The sequence below is a fragment of the Natator depressus genome, chromosome 1, assembly GCF_965152275.1.
Source record: "Natator depressus isolate rNatDep1 chromosome 1, rNatDep2.hap1, whole genome shotgun sequence".
Lineage (NCBI taxonomy): Eukaryota > Metazoa > Chordata > Testudines > Cheloniidae > Natator > Natator depressus.
The window spans coordinates 197,415,759-197,435,492 of record NC_134234.1 but is presented as its reverse complement, the minus strand read 5'-3'; the positions used below and the strand labels follow the sequence as shown (position 1 = coordinate 197,435,492).

At 43.7% G+C, this 19,734-nt stretch overlaps 2 protein-coding genes across 2 annotated transcripts in view; one reads left to right on the top strand and one right to left on the bottom strand.

Annotated features, from left to right (window-relative positions):
- Positions 1–11: 11 nt before the first annotated feature.
- TAF13 (TATA-box binding protein associated factor 13) lies at positions 12–7,065 on the bottom strand. Its single transcript, XM_074973961.1, has 4 exons — positions 6,967–7,065; positions 5,558–5,636; positions 4,671–4,768; positions 12–3,425 (listed from the first exon to the last, which is right to left on the bottom strand). Exons 1-4 carry the CDS (start codon positions 6,991–6,993, stop codon positions 3,255–3,257), a joined length of 375 nt encoding a protein of 124 aa, XP_074830062.1. The 5' UTR covers positions 6,994–7,065; the 3' UTR covers positions 12–3,254.
- Positions 7,066–7,999: 934 nt separating this feature from the next.
- The window catches only part of LOC141999971 (kinetochore protein NDC80 homolog), a 28,463-nt gene continuing 16,728 nt past the window's right edge, over positions 8,000–19,734 (top strand). Inside the window, exons 1-8 of the mRNA XM_074973928.1 lie at positions 8,000–8,285; positions 9,465–9,536; positions 10,105–10,231; positions 11,146–11,318; positions 13,650–13,752; positions 16,273–16,362; positions 17,883–17,976; positions 19,141–19,247. Coding sequence (XP_074830029.1) covers positions 8,182–8,285; positions 9,465–9,536; positions 10,105–10,231; positions 11,146–11,318; positions 13,650–13,752; positions 16,273–16,362; positions 17,883–17,976; positions 19,141–19,247 — 870 coding nt within the window. The 5' untranslated portion in view covers positions 8,000–8,181. The remainder of the gene's footprint in view (positions 8,286–9,464; positions 9,537–10,104; positions 10,232–11,145; positions 11,319–13,649; positions 13,753–16,272; positions 16,363–17,882; positions 17,977–19,140; positions 19,248–19,734) is intronic.

Sequence of the window (19,734 nt, the reverse complement as noted above, 5' to 3'; positions counted from 1 at the left end):
CTTAAACAATTTAATACTCCACATAGCAATGTGTAGATTGTGATTGTGAAGCTTATAAGGGAACATTGCACAACTTTAAACAAGCATGTCCCCCAATTGATCAGCAATGAAACAATGTTAATGGGGATGACTTTAAGTGAGGAGTCACTGTACAAATACATACAAAGCCATGGTCCATGCTGAGAACAACTTAGTTTATGGTCCTGCTTCTACATCACTGCTGTACAGGAGTAGTCTTATTGAATCCAATGGGACTACTGTTCATAGTTACATGTGTGTTACTAGGATCAAACCTTAAGTGCCAGAGGAGGGGGGAGGATGCAATTTTTTGTTTAAATACTTTCTCTGGTCAGTTTCCTGTATCACAGCTGGGGCAGGGGGGGGCAGCTGATACAGCAGTTACCAGGATGCCACTGAAATCTTGGATTTATCACAATGCCCCAGTGATCTGTTTTCACCTAGAAGAATGTTGGGGGTATATGAAATACTCTCCTATTATAGAGCACCTACTACAATGGGGTGCTCATCCAAAACTGGAGCTGCTACCCCTAAAATACACAAAATAATCTAGGTGCTATTCCTCCTTAAAACCAATCTTTACAATAGTGCCCACAAAGATAAAAGGTAGCCCAGAGGATGGAAGAGCAAAGCTACCCCATCCTATAAGTCTCCTACCTCACTTCAGCACAGACACATTTACATTTTATACAGCACCACCCCCATTGGTGTTAAGTATTCAAATTAAGTCACATTACAGTAAATCTAAAGACTGATGGTGTTTGCAAAGTGGGAAGAGAAATGCATGGCTTTGTGCTATAGATTTTTATTTAATGATCCCTGACTTTCAGAGTAACTACTCACCCATGCATAAAAGTGCCCCCCCCCCCAGTTTTGTGATCTTATTTTCTTTGCATACAAGTTAAAATTTCTACAAAAGTCCTCTAGGCAGGAGTGGCCAACCTGAGCCTGAGAAGAAGCTAGAATTTACCAATGTACATTGCCAAAGAGCCACAGTAATACATCAGCAGCCCCTCATCAGTTCTTTCCCCCAGCACCTCCCCATCAGCTGTTTCTTAGCATGCAGGAGGCTCAGGGGGAGAGGGGGAGCGAGGGTCTGTGGCAGAGCCAAGGGCTGAGCAGTGAGCACCCCCCTGGCACATTGGAAAGTTGGCACCTGTAGCTCCAGCCCCTGAGTCGGTGCCTATACAAGGAGCCACATATTAACTTCTGAAAAGCCACAGGTTGGCCACCCTGCTCTAGGCTGTTATTTACAAGGTTAAATGCTACGTTCAGGCACTAGGCTTGAGTAGTCCTGAAGCATAATACAGCAGGCCAATCTCAGAAGAAGCTGTCTATTTTAGTGGTTTGATTGGCTTCCCCCTGAAATTCTCTTGGCATGTAGTAGACTATAATTCACACTTAACACGTTTCTTTTAGGAGATCCCACACCACTTACAAGCCATCACTATACAAATCACAAAACGATGTCACCAGTGGGTTAGAGCAGTGGTTCCTAACCAGAGTTACGCATACCCCTGGGAGGTATGCCGAGGTCTTTGAGGGGCTACAAAAACTCATCTAGGAGATATTTGCCTAGTTTTACAATAAGCTACATAAGAAGCGCTAGCGAAAACAGTACAAACTAAAATTTTATACGGACAATGACTTGTTTGTACTGCTCTATAGACTACACTGAAATGTAAATAGTGATATTCCAATTGATTTATTTCATAACTATATGGTAAGTGAGAAAACAATTTTTCAATAATAGTGTGCTGGGACACTTTTGTATTTTTATATCTGATTTTGTAAGCAAGTAGTTTAAGTAAGGTGAAACTTGCTGTCCACAAGACAAATCAGACTCCTGAAAGGGGCACAATAGTCTGGAAAGGTTGAGAACCAATGGGTTACAGGGATAAATATGGTAATGTCTGCTGTTTCAAAAGAAGCACCACAGGATCCGTAATGTTCCTATCAAACAGGCAGGACTTCTGTTTATGGCCTTCTGCAGGAGATCCACGCAGAGTAAAATATACGGAACAATGTGTGTCTTAAGGATGAAAGGTAAGTCAACTGTAGTGGAATTTAAACCTAGATTTGAAAGACTCCCTCTAGTGTAATGTTTCAAACATTAAACCAGCTGTGAAATGCCACAGCAGCTGCATCTTCCACCAGTACAAAGAACTATTAAATTATTTCTGACTGAACAGAATCATTAAGCTTTATTATGCCAGAAGGAAACTGGAACCTGCTGTTTATTCATCCCTGGCTGCTTCTTTCTCTCGGTTAATAAATGCCTGAAAACCCAGTTTTGTCTTTCTAGACTACATTATGTGGAAAGAACTATTAGAGTGCAGTTAAATCTAGGGGAGGTGAGCCTAGAGTCACAGCTAACTGAAGCTAAATCCTAAAAAGTCAGCATCCTCACTAATATGTGGCAGCATGCACACAAAAAAAGCAAAGCCATTTCCATAAAAATCATATTTTAGATTAAAACTCCATTGAGGGCCTAAGACTACTGGACATGCAGCATTTTAGTGCAAATAAATTCTTGTTCCTTATGTGGAAATATTCTCACATGCCTTGAATATATTTAACATCGCAGACTCAAAGCAAGAGAAGTGAGTGAACTGTTAAAACATTTTATTATTCATAAAATACCCCCTTATAAAGAGAAGACATGGAAAAAGCAGAAGTTTCAATACTTTGGCTAACTACACTGTTTAAAACTCTCCAAACATAATGATGTTCAAACACTAACTTTTCAATTATTCCTTTGAAATCAACTTGGTGGATCAGGTGAAGGATATATGAATCTAATGAGAACTATGCACAGTTGCTAAGCATCTCTTCTCATTTAGCTTTCTAGTCAGTCATCTGGTACATGACAGGCTGCCATAGCTCAAAACAAGAGGTGCGACAAACAAGCATGAAGAACTTCTAGAGCACTTCTAGTTTGAACTCCCTTGCCTTTTCTTAAAATAGCATAAAAAGAATATACAAAATATTAAGATACATTTACAGGCTTGTCTGGCAGTTCTAACCAGTAAATGCTGCTTTAGACACTTCAGCACTGAAATCCATCCAAAAAAATCCCCAAACAAAACAAAACCCCCCCCACACAAAAACCCCACAAAAACAAACAAAGCAGTAGGGGTTCATTTCTCAGTATTGAAAAAAAGAATTGCTGTAAAAAAAAGTATAGGGATAACATGTAGCCATAACGTTTACCATCTCTGCACAACACAAAAGCATCAAGATCCATAGTTTGCTTCATCAAAAGCCTTCCTGGCTCGTTTCAGTTCTTCATTCATAGTCAACAGGTCTTTTACTCTAGCAAACTTCCGTGGGTCTTTGCGGATCAAAAAGACAATATCCTCAACCTGTACACGACCCTGCCGTCCAATTGACATTGCCTTGTGTGTCTGTTTAAAAAAAAAGTAGTAAATGATTTCACTGAAAGTTATGCTTCCTTTTCCCTCTTGTAAGTTACCTTACACACTGTTTTTAGATGGTACACTGGCACTTTGGTTCTAACAACCAGGCTTTGCACTTTTGAAGAGGAAACCAATAGTTTCAGAGATTGAAAACCACCATCCTAGCTAAACTATGGTCAGGAGAGCCTTTCTAGGTGGTCTATGAACTACCTTTCACACTAGTAAAAAAAAAAAAAAAAAAAAATCAAAAAAAAAAAATCAGTCTTTTAAGCAGCAATGTTACCTACCAGTTATTTACTATTTGCAATACCATAGCAGCTATGAGCAAGGTTCATGGACCAGGATCTATTGTGCCAGTCAATATGCACCCCACTCCAAAACTCAAATAAAATCTGGAAATCTTATTTTGTGGCAACTCACATATAAGTGCTACATTGTAAGGTGCTTTGTCATAAAAAAGTCACAAACATAACATATAAAATTCACAGCCAAGCCTGTGTCTGCACCCTGCACAGCTGCTTTGTGCCTTCACTGAGTGCGTGTGCGTGTAGTGAATTGTCATCTACCTTGCTGATGACACCAAAATCAGAGTAGCCACAAGTGCACAGGAGGACAGGCCTAACTTGCAAAATAATGGAGAGAGAGAGGAGTACTGGGAGTTGCAGGTAGTGAGAAGAAATTAGGAAGTACAATATATAAAACTCTTGTACCCCAGGAGAAGAAAACACACAGCTCAGTTAAAAAAATGGAGTCCAGGAATCCCTGGCTCAGGGCAACAAGGCAAATCTCTTACAACAATAGAAGTGTGAGCCAATGCCCACACAGAGCATGCAGGACTTTTCTTTTCCCTTTAAAAGTATCATCTAAAAATGCTATACACACTGTTGAATGCAGGAGATCATCAACCCTGGAAGGATGAAGGGTTAGTGACTTCTGGGATGCAAATCAGATGATTAATCAGCCAGTTACTGGATTAGTTCAAGAATGTATTAACGGTTTAAATTTATGTAAGTTTATTTTTTTTTAAATTATAGGTCTTTTTAGTGAAAAATAAAAAGAAGCCTACTTTTAGAGTCTTTAGAAAACTAAACCATTCCCTTCCCCTGATCTTTTTTTAGAAAGGGCTTTCCTAACCACTGTCCATAACTAAGAGTTATTTGTTTTCAAATGGACTGCTCTCTCTAGTCATTACAGTCCAGAAACAAATTAAGCAGATTTTTTAATATAACCTACCATCTCTGTGATGAACTCTATCACCAGGTCTTCAAGAATATCTACCGATTCTGTGTAGGGATTCTGGTCATCTCCAAACCCATACATCATACATCTTACTGGGGAAACAGAAAACATAGTATGACTGAAAGAGCTCCCTTGTTCCAGCTATGCAGCAGACTTAGCATATGCACCAAGTTCTTCAAACAAATGCAAATCTACAAGTCTGTGGAACCCAAACATGATAGAATTGTGGTAAGAATGACATGCAGATGCCATGTGGCTGTCAACAGAAACCATATTAGCAACAACCATTTGAAATACATACAGTACATGTAGTACTACCGGAACTGTGCTTGACAACAAACTCTAGGATCAGGATACTGGATTAGATGGACCTGGGTCTGATCTAGGGTGGCTGTTCCTGTGCTTCCAAAGAACAGTTTCTATAATGGTGATTAAAGTGATTTGTAGTTCAGAAAGCAATGTAACAAGTTAAAAGGGCTTCATTTTTCAGCTGACAATGATTTTCAGCATCCTAGATCAGTCACCAGAACTTAACGTAAGGTGCTTGTCTCCAAAGTGAACATATTGAGGGATCATATTCCCTGTGGTATGGGTGCAGGGACTACACAATCCAAATTGTGACTCTAATTAGGCAGCAGTACAACCTGTTGCCTTCTTTACAGTTACACCAAGCTGTATTACAAGTTATACAATACTCCCACAGAGATCCTGGGGGCCTGTCACCTTGACTGGCTTATTTCAATTTACAGCTACATCCTCATTTAACAGACTACAATCCCCAGAAGAGTGAAGGGTACCCTGGTATGCCATAAATGCCGCTCTCAGAGAGCCTAGGGTGGGGGTCCTTACTGACCCGGACATGGACACACACGTCGACTCACGCTCTTTGGAGAACAGCCTCTTCCTCTTGCCCTGCCCACCATCTGGGCCTCCTCCGGCTTCCTCAGTGTCTTCTTCAAACTAGGGTGAGGCAGACACCAGAGAGGGAGATCAGACAACAGCACAGCAGACAGGCCCAGGTGGTCACAAAACCCAAGCCCCTTCCCTCTGCCCCCCAACATCTCAACCTCCCCATAAGGGTCTCCCAAGCCACCCCAGTGTTACAGTGTGGGGGGGATATATCTGTCTAATTATGAATTCCATTTGAGCATGAGAACTATTTGTACTTAAGACCTGAAGTAGAGCTCTGTGAAACTCAAAAGCTTGTCTCTTTCACCAAGAGAAGCTGGCCCAAGAACCAGTGTTGCCAACTCATAATTGTGTCATGACTCTCATCAGAAGGATTGTTTTCCTTAAAGCCCCAGCTCCTGGAATCAAGTGGTTGTGTGATGATTTCAGCCTTCATTCTTAAAGAAAAAATAAGTTTCTGGCCCTTCTGGCTATGGAGAAAGCCTCAAAATGTGACCCCAGTGTATGCTAAAGCCTCAAAAAGCAGAAGGCAAATAAAAAGAACACCAAATCTAGTATTTTTACATGATCTCATGATTTTTGGTGAGCCTGACCCATGATTGTTGAACGTTTAAAGTTGGCAATATGGATTTACCTCAGTCACCTTGTCTCTCACTCCCTGTACTCATAACAGTCAGCCTGGGAGGGAGCTTCCAGTTTGTGGCAGAAAACAGACTATGTCAAAAGCTGAAACAGGACCATAAACCTTCAGTAGCACAGATGCTGGAACTAGGGGTGCCACACACCCCCGGGGGCTTGAAGCGGTTCCCATGATACACAGGGTTTACAGTCTGGTTCAGGTTTCAGAGTAGCAGCCGTGTTAGTCTGTATTCGCAAAAAGAAAAGGAGTCCTTGTGGCACCTTAGAATCTAACCAATTTATTCTCTAAGGTGCCACAAGGACTCCTTTTCAGTTTGGTTCAGTGGCTCTCAACACCCCCCACTGTACACATTGTTCCCGCTCGGTAGCCCTACCCGAGCTGGGCAATGGGGACTCCCGGCTAAGCCAGTGACTTGCCACATCCTCTGCCAGCACCCGTGTGTGTGTGTGGGGGGGGGGGGGGGGAAGTGAGAGGGAGGATGGGGGGGTGGTACGAGCTGGAGAAGGGCGGCAGCGGTCAGCACACGCGAAGCAGCCGGGAAAGGCCCCAGGTTGATCTTCAGAAAGAGACACTCTCCCAGCCCCGCTGCAGCCGCTCTCTCCGGGCCCCCGCCAGACGCGGCAGCCAGACCCCGGCAATCCCCGAAGTCGTTTCCCGGCAGGGGCGGGGCCGGGAACGAGAGACCTTCCCTTGGCAGGAAGGAGGCACCGGAGTCCCCGAAGCCCTAGTAGCTTCACTCACCGGCGGATCCTCCTCCTCGTCCGCCATGTTCGCCGCGGCCTCGCACTTCCCCTCGGGGCGGCGCCATCTTGTTGTACGGCCCCGGCCCCGCCCCCGCTCTGCGTCACCTGCCCCGCCCCGGCTAGGCCCCGCGCCCCGGTGGGTTCGTGCCTCGCTGCTGCCGCCGGCTGAGGCAGGCGGGCGGCGAGCCCAGGCTGCTGGGGCCCGGTTCCCCCCCTCCCCGCCCAATATACACGAGCGGGCAGGACCCAGAGCCCTATTGCCCTGGTGTGTTCAGCAGTGGGGGAGGGGAGCCCAGAGGCCGGGGGGAGGGGCGGATAAATACCCAGCTAGGCAGAGCCCCTCCAGTCCCCCCACCCCGGACACGCCGTTCTCGGGAGGGGAGAGATTCTGCCGCCGACACCAGCAGCTCAGGGGCTCCCGCGGGTGCAGCCTTTCAGCCGGGACGCGGGTTCGAAGCCCGGGAGCTTTCCTTTCACGGGGACCAAACTCTTCACGCGGCCCCTCGAGGCTCACTGCGGCCCTTGCAGGGTGCGCTGGCCCCTGTCCCATCCTGTGCTGGGGGCTGAGACCTACCGCGGGACACCTGCCCGCCTGGGGCTGGGCCCTTTGTTTTCACGGGCGCCGTTACCCGGGGTGGGGGTGCCTGCCTGTGCCTGTGGGGCGGGGTGCTGCGACTGGTGCGCTTTGCTGGGAGCTGGGTGGTAGGAGGGGCAGGCACCTGCTGCGGCCTGGAGGGAACCAGAAGAACTTTTCTTCTCTGCCAGGTGACGGGACTGCGCGGGGTCTGGCTTCAGGGGTGGTCCCCTGCAGCCCCGTTAGACCTTTTACACATGGATTCTGCCTGTATTAGAGAAAAGGGCCCGGGGATGCGAGATGTTTTGGGGCTTGATTTAAAGGGGGAGTAGGTGGATGTGGTGGGCCATGTTTCTGTGTCGGGGGGGGCCGTAAAACATTTAAACGAATTAAAGCAAAACTGGGCCCAGTCAGGGAAGTCATTCTCACCAGCCAAACTGAGAAAAGAGTCTGTCTGAGACCCATTAATATGGGGGACTTGTTTAGTATCCTCTGAGCTGCTCTTTCCCCCGTTTCTGGCCTGGCTTCTTGCTCTAGCTGGGTTCTCCAGTAGCTGTTCTGTCTGACCTGTAAGATCAGTATTTCCCATTTTTGTTTTGTGCATTTTTTGGCTGACAGGCCTTTGTCTTGCAACTTAAGATGAAACAGAGCTCATCTTCCAGCGGTAGCACTGGCCGGGCTTCCCTGCTGCCCGTTAGAGTTCAGGATGCAAGCAGAGCTGGTCTATATACACCTCAAGCAATGTATGTGCTGCTGATCTCTAAGCACACTTATGTTGATGTAACTGAGAGGAGGAGGGTTGTGGTCATTTGTTGTGGACTTGGTGTGAAGAGATTCACTGTTATGGTAAAGGGCACCAGGATGTCTAGTTCACCTCTAAATACATCTCTGAGTGACCTAATGCAGGGGTTCTCAAACTGGGGGTTGGGACCCCTCAGGGGGTTGCAAGGTTATTACCTGGGGGGGGGTCACGAGCTGTCAGCCTCCACCCCAAACCCCGCTTTTCCTCCTGCATTTATAATGGTGTTAAATATATAAAAATGTGTTTTTAATTTATAAGGGGGGTCGCAGTCTCAGAGGCTTGCTACATGAAAGGGGGTCACCGGTAAAAAAGTTTGAGAACCACTGACCTAGTGATACTGATGTAAATTTATAGTGTAGACCTGGCCTAAGGCTAACATCATTTCAGAGAGGTGGCATTGGTAGTACCTCCTGTAAATTTCACTTGTGTAGGCAGGTTCATGGAAACAAGAACACCACAGAGACTTGACTTAACAGAACACTGTCCATTTAAAAATAGCAAAAATAGTTTACAATGTATTATCAACTCCACATTAGAATTTTCAATATGAAAGCTTTTTAAAAGTCCTTTAAAGGGACAATGTCTACTTGAAATCTAGTAAATTGTCAATTAAAATGAGTTAAAATAACTATTATGACACCTGCCATCTAATCAATCCACTTGCCTATTTTGGAGGGTGGGGGGGAGTTATGTCACACTTTTTTATTTTTCAGTGTTTTTTCTTTCCATTGTTACTGTGTAAAAGACCCACACAAAGTGAGAAAACTGACTTCACTGGGGAAGTGGTGAAACTGTGCTTTTGACAGCATTGTGTAAGTAATCAATTTTTTAAAAAAAATACAGAAATACAATTAAAATAGATTCCTAATAATCTTGGGTCGTGAAACTACTGGCAGCACCATAGTAATGCTTTAAATGACAGTGTAATGTTTTGTTTCAGAGTAACAGCCGTGTTAGTCTGTATTCGCAAAAAGAAAAGGAGTACTTGTGGCACCTTAGAGACTAACCAATTTGTTTGAGCATAAGCTTAAAGCTTATGCTCAAATAAATTGGTTAGTCTCTAAGGTGCCACAAGTACTCCTTTTCTTTTTAGTGTAATGTTTTGTGATCTCTTCTCTAGAGAACAATCGAAGCTGAACATATCTAAGTACACTGGTGGCTCTGACGGAAAAATCAACTTCTCTGTGAGAAGGTACTGTTACAATGCCTCCTGACTTGTTTCAGTCAATATTTCCAATATAAAATAATGAATAATTAAAACTCTAGGCTTTAAAAGTGGCTTGCAAAGGGGGCAGGGGAGGAAATAGAGATGTGTCCTTTTTTGCTATTTTGATGTATAAAGAAGACCTAAAATATTTGATTCCCCCCCCCCAGCTCTTTTTTTTTTTCTGTTGATTGTTTCTTTCATTAGATTAGAGAGTAGGCACATAGGAATTGTGCACAAATGCTACGTTAATGAGAATAATGTAAGTGCATAGGAAGATTGCTATCCTGTATGAGATCACTGTAGCAGGTCAGATGCTTCAGAGGAATATGTATGAATCCCTGTAATTGGACATTTGTGGAATAACCTGCCTGTGGGGCAGTTTTTTTTCTTAACTGCCTTCATTAGATGTTTGGTTTATGTTTCGAAGCATGAGGATTTTATAGTTCTTGTACACTTTGGATATCCTATCCAGTGTGATTCTGGGTATTCTGTAAATGCTAAAAGCCCACAGCACGTGATCCAAAGCAGTTTAACCGTCTCTGTTTGGTTTCAGGACAAGTGCTTCTGGAGCATCGCGAAATACTCCATGGGGCTTTTTTGCTGGTACAGAAAAGTTGAAGGATCCCAGGCCACTTCATGACAAGACTTACATCCAGCAGTGCATCCGACAGCTCTGTGAGGTATACCTGGGTTCCCACCCACTGTGCCACCAATATCTGCTGCAGCTGCTCATAACAATGTTGTACTCTAAATGCAAACATGGGATGCTGTCCTCTTTGGCAATAGATTAGTTGGTTCTGTTACAGCATTAGGATTGTACATGTGATACACAGAAGATAAAACTGGGATAGCTTGTGATTGTGTGGAGAAACTATGTGATAAGCAGGTTTCAGACTGGGGAGAAAAGTGGTGGTGCTCTAATCAGGTTATGCCCGCAATCCCAAAATAGCTGAGTTTTTCTGCTAAAATGAGCAGTGAGCAGTTGATATTAAAATTGCCCTAATTAGACTTGAGAATTAACACTGTGTAGAGATGAATAGGGCCAGTTTGCATCTCTCTCCTTCATCTTAGTAAAGCAGCATGGGATTGGGTCATATTTGGAAGATTAACATCTAGAAGGGCAAGAATAATGCCATTTGATTTAGTGTTTTGTTTTTAACTGAAAATTTAGATATTGCAGATTCTGTTGAGCCATCAGAAGTGCTGGCACAAGGAACATCTGTTCAATCAGTCACTTTTTCAATGAGTTGTTTACCTTCTGCTACGATTATCATTGTTGTAGATTTAACAGAGAGCATGTACAAATCTCAGCTTATTCACTGGCTCATCAGACATGAATATATTTTTTCTGAGCCTCTCTATCTCCCCCTCTGAATGTTAGTCTTCCAGAAATGTGTGGCTGTAATGAGGGAGAGTTCTTTGTTTTAAATTGAAAATACCCATTCAGAATGTATTGATCAGTGTGTGTATATTGACTTCTGTTAGTAGCAATGAAAATGTAATGTTCCTCAAGATAAATGCAGACATTGACCTCACGTTGGTCAAGATTTGATTAGGAGTCTCTATTAATCTTTGTGTCTGTTGCCTTTCTTAGTTTCTTGTGGAGAATGGCTATGCCCAGAATGTGTCTGTGAAATCTCTCCAAACTCCATCTACTAAGGACTTTTTCAGGATTTTTGCTTTTATATATGTTTTTCTGTGCCCTTCTTATGAACTTCCTGATTCTAAAATTGAAGAGGAGATCCCAAAAGTCTTTAAAGAACTTGGGTATGTACCAGAGCTGGTCAGAGATTGTATAAAGTGGGCACCCTTATGTTCAAAGGGACAGAGTCAAGATAAAGATCCGGATTAAAAAAAATTCGGAAAACAACATAACATTGATAACACTTTATCTTTTTCTGAAGGTCCCCACTGTTGAATCAAGGCTCTGGTGTGTGAACAAGGCAGTGGTTCTTGTGTCAGGCCCTGCAATGGGACCCAGGTGCCCTTTTGGTATACAAGGTGCCAATTCCTTTCAGTGAAGGCATTGCCACCCGGTCACTGCAGCTCTCAGACTCCATGACTGTCTGACTCCACTCAGCCTATGGTTGTTTTTTACTTTGTGTTCCCTTGGGGGTATTCTGCTGTCCTCTAGTGTTTCAACCTCAACATTTTTCTCCCCCTTTAAGCGTTTGAATTGGCTCAATTTGCCAGTGTAGGTTCTAGCTACTGCTAGGTTGCAGTGTTCAAGAGACACTGGAAAATGCTTGAAGCTGGTACAAGGGCATCTTTAGGCTAAATATCCTAGCTTAAAACATTTGTTTCCCTGTATGACTTCAGAGTTACAGAATCATAGTTTTTAAGGCCAGAAAGAACCATTAGATCATCTAGTCCAACCTCCTGTGTAACACAAGTGATAGAATTTCACCCAGCTACTCCTGTATTGAGCTCAATAATTTGTTGTGCTTTAGTCCATCTTTATTACTAGTAATGCCAAAACTGTGAAAGCCAAAATAACTTACTTTCACCACTTCTGTTCTATGTTTTGCCCTTCCTTTATCATATACAGTGAAACTAGCTGGCTCTATTTTACTTTCTGGTTCCCATGCACTAGCGTAATGCTGTGATGTTTGGGTTTCTGATATCCCCCCCGCCCACCCCCGGGTGCCACTTGGAACTGGGGTACCACTGAGCCTGCCTAACTCGCCAGCCTGGGTTCTCTTTTACACTGTGGTTATGTGATAAGTTGCCAAGCTCTCCAAGCTTGCTCTTTCACCAGCATACACACAGATAGGGACACACCCAGCTGCAGCTTCACACACAGATGCTGAGATCAGCTCTGCATTGGAAGGCTCAGTTAAGGCACCTCCTAGTTGGTAAGGCATGGACCCCCTCTGGAGTGTAAACCCAAAATTATACTGTTTTGCACTGCACAGGGAACTGCAAAGCATAAGGTCATAAAATTCTCCACTCCCTCAATGTGGAGAGAGAGATGCAACAGCTTTCTGCCCCAAGTTATAATTTCCACATACTGGCTTTAGAGAAAACAAAAAACAAGTTTATTAAATACAAAAGAGAGATTATAAGAGAGAGCAAATAGATCAAAGTAGATTACCTTAGTAAATAAACAAAAACCGCAAACTGAGCTTAACACACTAGATAAGTAGGACATGAATTAGCAAATTCTCACCCTGAGCGATAAACAGGCTGGCAGATTCTTAAGGCACAAGCTGCCTTGGCTTTCCCAGGTTTTCATACACAGGCCAAAATCCATCTAGCCTGGGACCATCACTTCCCACAGTTCAGTCATTGCCCCTCAGGTATTTCCAGGTGTGCTGTTGTAGGGAGAGTGAGGTACAATCATGATGTCATTTCCCCTCTTTTATATCTTCCTCCCACTTGCTGGAAAGCTCTTTTGCTGTGATGTGGGTCAAACATTTCCCATTGTGTAGTGCTCTCTCTGAGGTTTCTATTGTACACAGTTCCTGGAGTAATACTTGTGCTTGTGTGCATTTTCTTAATAAGCCATTTTTTCAGGTACAACAGGAAAAAGGCCTAAAGGCTGCTTGTGGGTGTTTTCAACCTCATAACATGTTTCAATAACACGTACGTAGCCAAATTTCATAATTTCACATACGACGATAGCAGATACAATCCAACGAGATATTAATGTCTAGCAGATCAAGACTTTTAGAATATCTCAAAGGCATACTTTGTACAAAACATATCCTAATTGCATGACAGTGGTGAATATTGGGGTGCCAGGGTATCACAGTACTCAATTTACAACTTAAGGGTATTTTTCTAATTGCCGGTGCCACAAACCCCACCTGGTATCCAAAAACTGAGTTGTGCTTTTTTTTTTTAACTTCTTTACAAGTGGCAAAGATACTGCAATTTGACATTAGCTGACAGAATCTGTTGATGCACATAAAAGGAATAAAATCAGTTAATGATCTGTAGTATTAACAATAGTGAACATTCATCAGAAAAACAGGCAGAAGTCTGTGTGTGTCCAATAAATCAAATCTATTTGGCAGGGAGATGTCTTTTAATTCTCTGCTGATTACAGTCCTGCTCAGGTAATTGGAAACTGCTCTAACTCTTCTTTCCTTGTAGGTATCCCTTTCCATGGCCAAAAAGCTCCATGTACACCATGGGTGCACCGCATGTCTGGCCTCAGATTGCCGCTGCACTAGTGTGGTTAATAGACTGCATCAAGGTATGGTGACAAAAAGGGAGGTCAGCTGTGATCCCTTTTGGGCTGAGCAGGGAAATATGGGTTCTGTTCCAGGCTCTGCCATTGACTTTGGACTAGTTAAGGCCAGAGTTTCAAAAGTATTTAGGTGCCTGAAGATGCAGAGAGCCACCTAGTAGTGAGATTTTCAAAGAGCACCTGAGCGAGGTGGGAACCTGACTCCCATTGAAATTGATGGGTTTTATGTACCTAACAGGTAGATGCATCTAGTTGGATTTTCAAAAGTGCCTAACTGCCTTTAAAAATCTGACACCTAATCCCTATACCCCAGTTTTCCCTTTTGTAAAATGGGACCAGTAATACTTCCCTGCTGCATGGCTGGGTTGTGAGTATACATTCATTATCTTCTTTAAAGTGGCTGGAAATCCTCAAAGGGAAGATGCTAGAGAAATGAAAAATAGTAACTATTACAAATAACAGTACCCACGGTGGGTGTGTGTAAGAGGAAAGAATAAACAAGAGAAAACAGTCTACATTAAATTCTGATAGAAATGAACTGAAGTTTTTAAACTATAATCCTCCAAGATCCAGAATTGTCTTCATACAGCCTTAGGGCCCTACAGCAATATCTTAGATTCAGAAGCTGTCTGGCTTTTTGACTGCAGATATAAGCAGACAAGGCTGCTGAGGTAATGTCTCTGTATCTGTTGGAGGAAAAGTGGCTTTTTTTATAGTAACTGCCTCTTACCTTAGCCACAGTCGATCAACTTCTTTCTGTCTTCTCTAGAAAATTCCCTTTTATTGGCAATCTTTACAAGTGGTGATACCCAGCGCATGTCAGGGGGCGGGGGAACAGTAACCCATTTCTTGTACAAAATCTTGCAGTGTGGTGTTTGCTATTTTATTCATAGGACTTCCTGGTGTATTTAAGGTACACCTGCCCTATTGACTACTTTGTGTCAAGCTGCAGTGCTTTAAGCTTATCCTCAAAACATGTTTTCTCTTTCCTCCCTTTGAGATCCTCCCATGATTTTCATAGTGTTTCCTCAGAATCTGCTATGCCATTAAAGCGTTTGTCTCTTTGAGATGTATTGCCATTAACAGATTGAAGAGAATGGGGTATGATCCCTGCAGTATGAATCTTTTTTGACCCCATCAGTTATGTTAGTTCCGATGTATGTGTCAGTTATCTAGGTGGTGTGCAGGGGCTTGTTTTTCACTGTAAAAGTCAGACTATATATACTGACACTTAGTGACGAGAACTCTTCCCCTTTGACAATTTAACAGGCTGCTCTGAGCAGAATGTTGTACCACTCCCATTAATCCTGGGTATTTCATCCATTCTTTCCATCGTTCCTACTGCCACTGTGTCACAGCCAACCATCTACTAACACAGATTCCAATGCTCCATCAACAGATGTAACGCTATTCTGTAAAGTCAGGGGCTCACTTCGACCAAGTTACTGTGTTAACAGAGCAACATTTCCCATGTAATTTTGCTGAAGGAGACTTTTTTTTACTCCTGGGGGAATTCTGCAACAAAAAATTTTAAAAATCTGCACATGTTTTTAAATAAATAATATAATCACACCAATTTCAATTATTTTTGGTCATTTATTTCAAAATACCAGTCAGCAAGTAGTTGTGTAACAATACAGACAACAAAAAAGATTCAGGAAATGTTTTTTGAGAAATAGATTCCTTACTAGGCATATTAATACAGAACTGAGTAAGAATTCCTTTAAACTACAATACAGAACCGTATTTCCCACATCCCTCAGAAGCAGTGCAAAGGCTTGAGGGAGTCAGGGGGAATGGAGGAGGTGAGGGAGAGGGAAGTAATTGCTGGGAAGGAGCCTAGGTGTCAACTTGAAGGGTGGGAAAAGTACAGAACAGGGGTTTTTTGGGGGGGTGGCGGGGAGGGATTGCTAGGGAACATTCCCATGCAGACCCTGGCAGACCTGTAGCCTGTCCCATTCAGTCACGCACATCTGCCCCTGTCCCAATATGTTCCTGCATCCCCATGTGTCCTTGCACTTCCTGTCCACGTCTCTCACCCACACTCGGACAACCACTCCCCCATCCCCATGTTGCTCTGTACCCACTCCCTCTGTCCCTGTGTGTCCCTGTCCCCACTCCCCCGTCCCCATGTGTCTCTGTGCCCCCACCCAGCCGTGCCCCCACCCAGCCATTCCCCCTGGTCCTATGTAGCTCTGCACCCCATCACCATGTGGCCCTGCACCTCCCTCTCCCACTAGTCCTTATGAGCCCCTGTCGGACCAAGATTCCTTTTTTCAGCATTTTGCTGTAGTACCAGGGGTTTAGCTTTTTGTTTAGAGATAAAAGGAGGCTTCCACACCAAAGAAACAGAGAGCTCCAAGAGTGTGCAACCCACCCAGATGGGGCTAGCTCTGCCTTCTTACATTGTTTTATTAATACAAATATGACTCTGATATGGAGGCTAGTGACGGGTGATATCAAATAAGGATCTCCAGTGAACACTGTGCATTTCTAATTTGTGAGGTTTACTCTGTCCCTTTTTAGATCTACAGTGTCATGAGAGATAACTCAGATGTGCTTGTCGATGTTCAGTGCTGGTCAGGAGAGGCTAAAGATGAAATTGTAGTTAATAAGGTATTGTACTATATTAATTGTTCATCAGACAATGTTCACTACACTGTCAGGAAAAGTAGCGAATGAAGTAAATGTATTCCCATTTTGGTATGGGGTTTTTTAATTTGGATTTTGATCAGCCCTTTTTCTGTTCATACTCAAGTGTGTATGGTTCTCAGTGCTCTTCCAAAAGAGGTGGACAGAATGTAAATGTAAGAACTGTTGTTAAAATAATAATTAAAAAACCACATTGCTTTCTATAACGAGTTAGATACCTGCGGTTTACAACTGGCATGGGATTTAGCTGGCCATTGGATTAATTACAGAAGGGAAGGGAGAAAAGGACAGCCTTGTTTTCTAGCATGCTTTGGGAGGCAATTTGGTCTGGTGGATAATGCATGGGATGGGGGGAAGGGGACGGTGATCAGAATGGACTCAGTTCTTGACTCTGCTACTGACTTACTATGTGACCGTGGGCAATTTATTTTAGCTTTGTTTTCCCCTGTGTAAAATGAGCACGACACTGATCTACTCCTGTAAAATACATTGAGATGTATGGATGAGAAGTGCTCTCTGTTAAAAAGGCAAATCATTTTAGATAGATAAGTTTGCACTTATCATTTGTACCTTTATAATACAGTGCTGAAGGAGAGGAATAGATCTGCCATCCTTCGATTTCCTCCCCCCTCCCCATTTCCCCTACCAAGTGGCTGATAGCTTGGACCGTTGCCTGAAGCCATCTCTTTTTCCTAACACTGTCAGCACATGCTGCTCTTCCCACAGAAGCAGTGGGAGTAGATGAAGGGAACATACTGCTTATGCCACTGGGCTGAACTGGCAAGGGGAAGTGGCCAGTTCCTGGTAGGGGTCCCACTTTGGGACCACACATGCAAGTCAAAGGCTTTTTCCCTGTACCCCAGTGGCCAGTTGCTTGGCTTCTCAAAAATAGGAGCAGCTATTTTCAGAGCTTGCAGCCCAGAGGACAGCTGGTTGTTTAACTGCTCCTCTCTGCCCACCCGTAAATCACATGGCAAGTTACGGATTTGGGAATACCTTTCCCACCTCAAATAAAATCAGCTTCTTGCTCTGTGGGGTCTCAGTCTGATTCCTTTTTGGTCAGGGCCAGAAGGGGATTTTCACATATCTGTGTCAGTTTCTCACGTTGGCACCTGGCATGCTGCCCATGCAGTTCTGGTTAGCTCTGGGCCTGACGTCAGGCCTAGAGAAACCCAAGTCACAGCCTGCAACGAGCAAGTGGACACCCAGGCCAGGAAACAAAAAGATCCCGAAGTGAAAGCTTTAAATCAACAAAAATAACCCAATCTTCTAACTGGGGATTTGCCCTAAAGCACCTTCTTAGATTTAAAAGGGTGGTTTGTGTGGGCTGTCATTAAGCTCAAGCTTTAAAATAGAACTTGTGACCTTGTATGTCCATTTTAATAATATTTAACTAAGGTGTTGGTTTGCCCCATGGCTTTGTATGTCAAGCTTGCTTAATGGGTTTTTAAAAGGCTCTAAAAACCACATTGTTTGTTTTTCAGCTACTTATGGAGTACACTGAAAAGTGTTATGATCATTTCATGAACGGAGGAGATGCTTTTGAAGAGATGGATGCAGAACTACAGGCAAAACTAAGTAAGGGTGGCCATCTGAATTTGCTATTGCAAGGAACCACATGCAGGCTAGTAGAATTCTGGGCCTTGTCACACTTATTGCCTTCCTTACAGGGGTTATAGTAAGGCCAACATCAGCATTTTTCAAATGGTGGTGCCTACCTATGGATTGAGTGTCTAGAGTTAAGCACTCACATTCATATTTAGATATCTTGTTTAGGAAAATGTTGATGTTTAAAAGTGAGGGTCGAAGTGTCTTTACTGTGGCCATGATTTTCAGAAGTGCAAAGAGACTTGGTGCCTCAATTTGTGGTTGCCCAACTGGAGGTGCCTTAAAGGGGCCTGACTTTCACAGGGTGGGTGCTCAACACTTTCTGTACACCAGGCTCCTTTATAGCCTCTCATCACATTTTTAGTTGCATAACACCACACTTATAGTACAATATATCTGGACTCTTCAGGTTTAGATCCAGAAACATAATCCATTTATATATGGAACACAAAATCAAAATCACCTGTCACTTTTGGCATATACCTCCTCAGCTCACCATCTGTTGATTAAAAACAGCTGATTTGATATTGGATCAGGATTCCACACCCTCTCCTAGAACTAGCAGCAGCTCATCTGCCTGCTCATAGGACATTGCAAGGTGCTCATTTTTAAGAGTGAATCTGTTTTGGTGTGGTTTCTCCTTGCAGATCACTTTGAATATTGGTAACTGACTTCCATTTTCCTCTTCAGACTGTTTTGTTCCCAAGACAGGGCTTCTCCTGTTGGCAGTGTCATCTCTTGTTATTGCATACCATCTGCCTTTAAGCATTTCTAAAGTGCCCAGCAGCAGTTCTCAAACTGTGGGTCAGGACCCTAAAGTGGGTCACGACCCCATTTTAATGGGGTTGCCAGGGCCAGCATTAGACTCACTGGGGCCCAGGGCTGAAGCTGAAGCCTGAGGGCTTGAGTCTGGGGTAGCAGGGCTCTGGCCCCTCTTCCCACCGTGCCTGGGGCTGTGGGGCTTGGGCTCTGGCCTCCTCCCACGTAGGGCCATGTAGTAACTTTTGTTGTCAGAAGGGGGTGGTGGTGGTGCAGCGAAGCTTGAGAACCACTGTGCTACAGTATTGCGGCACTGTTGTCTGGTATGACTATTGAGGCTCTAGGGTTATTCAAACCCAGTGTGGTTTCTTGCAGACGAAGTGTTTAAAGTAGACCGTTCCAAAGTGAAGACCTTAGAAGCAGAGAACAAAAGGTTGAATGAAGAGATTGCAAGGCTAGAGAGAGAGAAGGAAAGCGAGCCAGTTAGTAAACCATCTTTCTACTTTTTTCAACTATATCAAAGCTGGGTCTTCCCTTATTGGGGTTCCAGGTGCTGTAATCTCACCAGTAACGTGTACATACTGAGCAAGTGGTGGGGGCAGCTGAATCGGGGGTATCTGAAATTCTGCTTCCTAAGGTGATAGGAAGGGGGTTGAGGTGCTACAAAGGAAACTATCTCCAGAGCTATAGGTATCATCTGGGACACTCAGAACTCCTGGCCCCAGCTGGTGGAAGAATCAAGTCAGTGTCTCAGGCTCTCATAGTAGAATCTTGCTTCTTTTTTTAAACTAAAAGCTGGATATGAAATTAATACTGAAGGTCTCATTTAAAGCTCTAAATGCAAGAAAAATCTGAGTTGAAGCGTCTCTGTGTCCTTACAGAGCTGTGACTTATTACTGCAGTGCATCTGGTACATGAGACTCAAGCATTCATTATTAGACTCCTGAGATGCATGACAGCCTCACCTCT

Bases quoted from the DNA above. Each gene is read 5' to 3' on its own strand.
- TAF13 (XM_074973961.1), bottom strand. From the start codon at position 6,993: ATGGCGGACGAGGAGGAGGATCCGCCG. The intron at 5,637-6,966 runs GTGAGTGAAGCT...GCCTCACCCTAG, and splicing joins ACGAGGAGGAGGATCCGCCG to TTTGAAGAAGACACTGAGGA. The intron at 3,426-4,670 runs GTAGGTTATATT...TTTTTTAAACAG, and splicing joins TAGAGTTCATCACAGAGATG to ACACACAAGGCAATGTCAAT.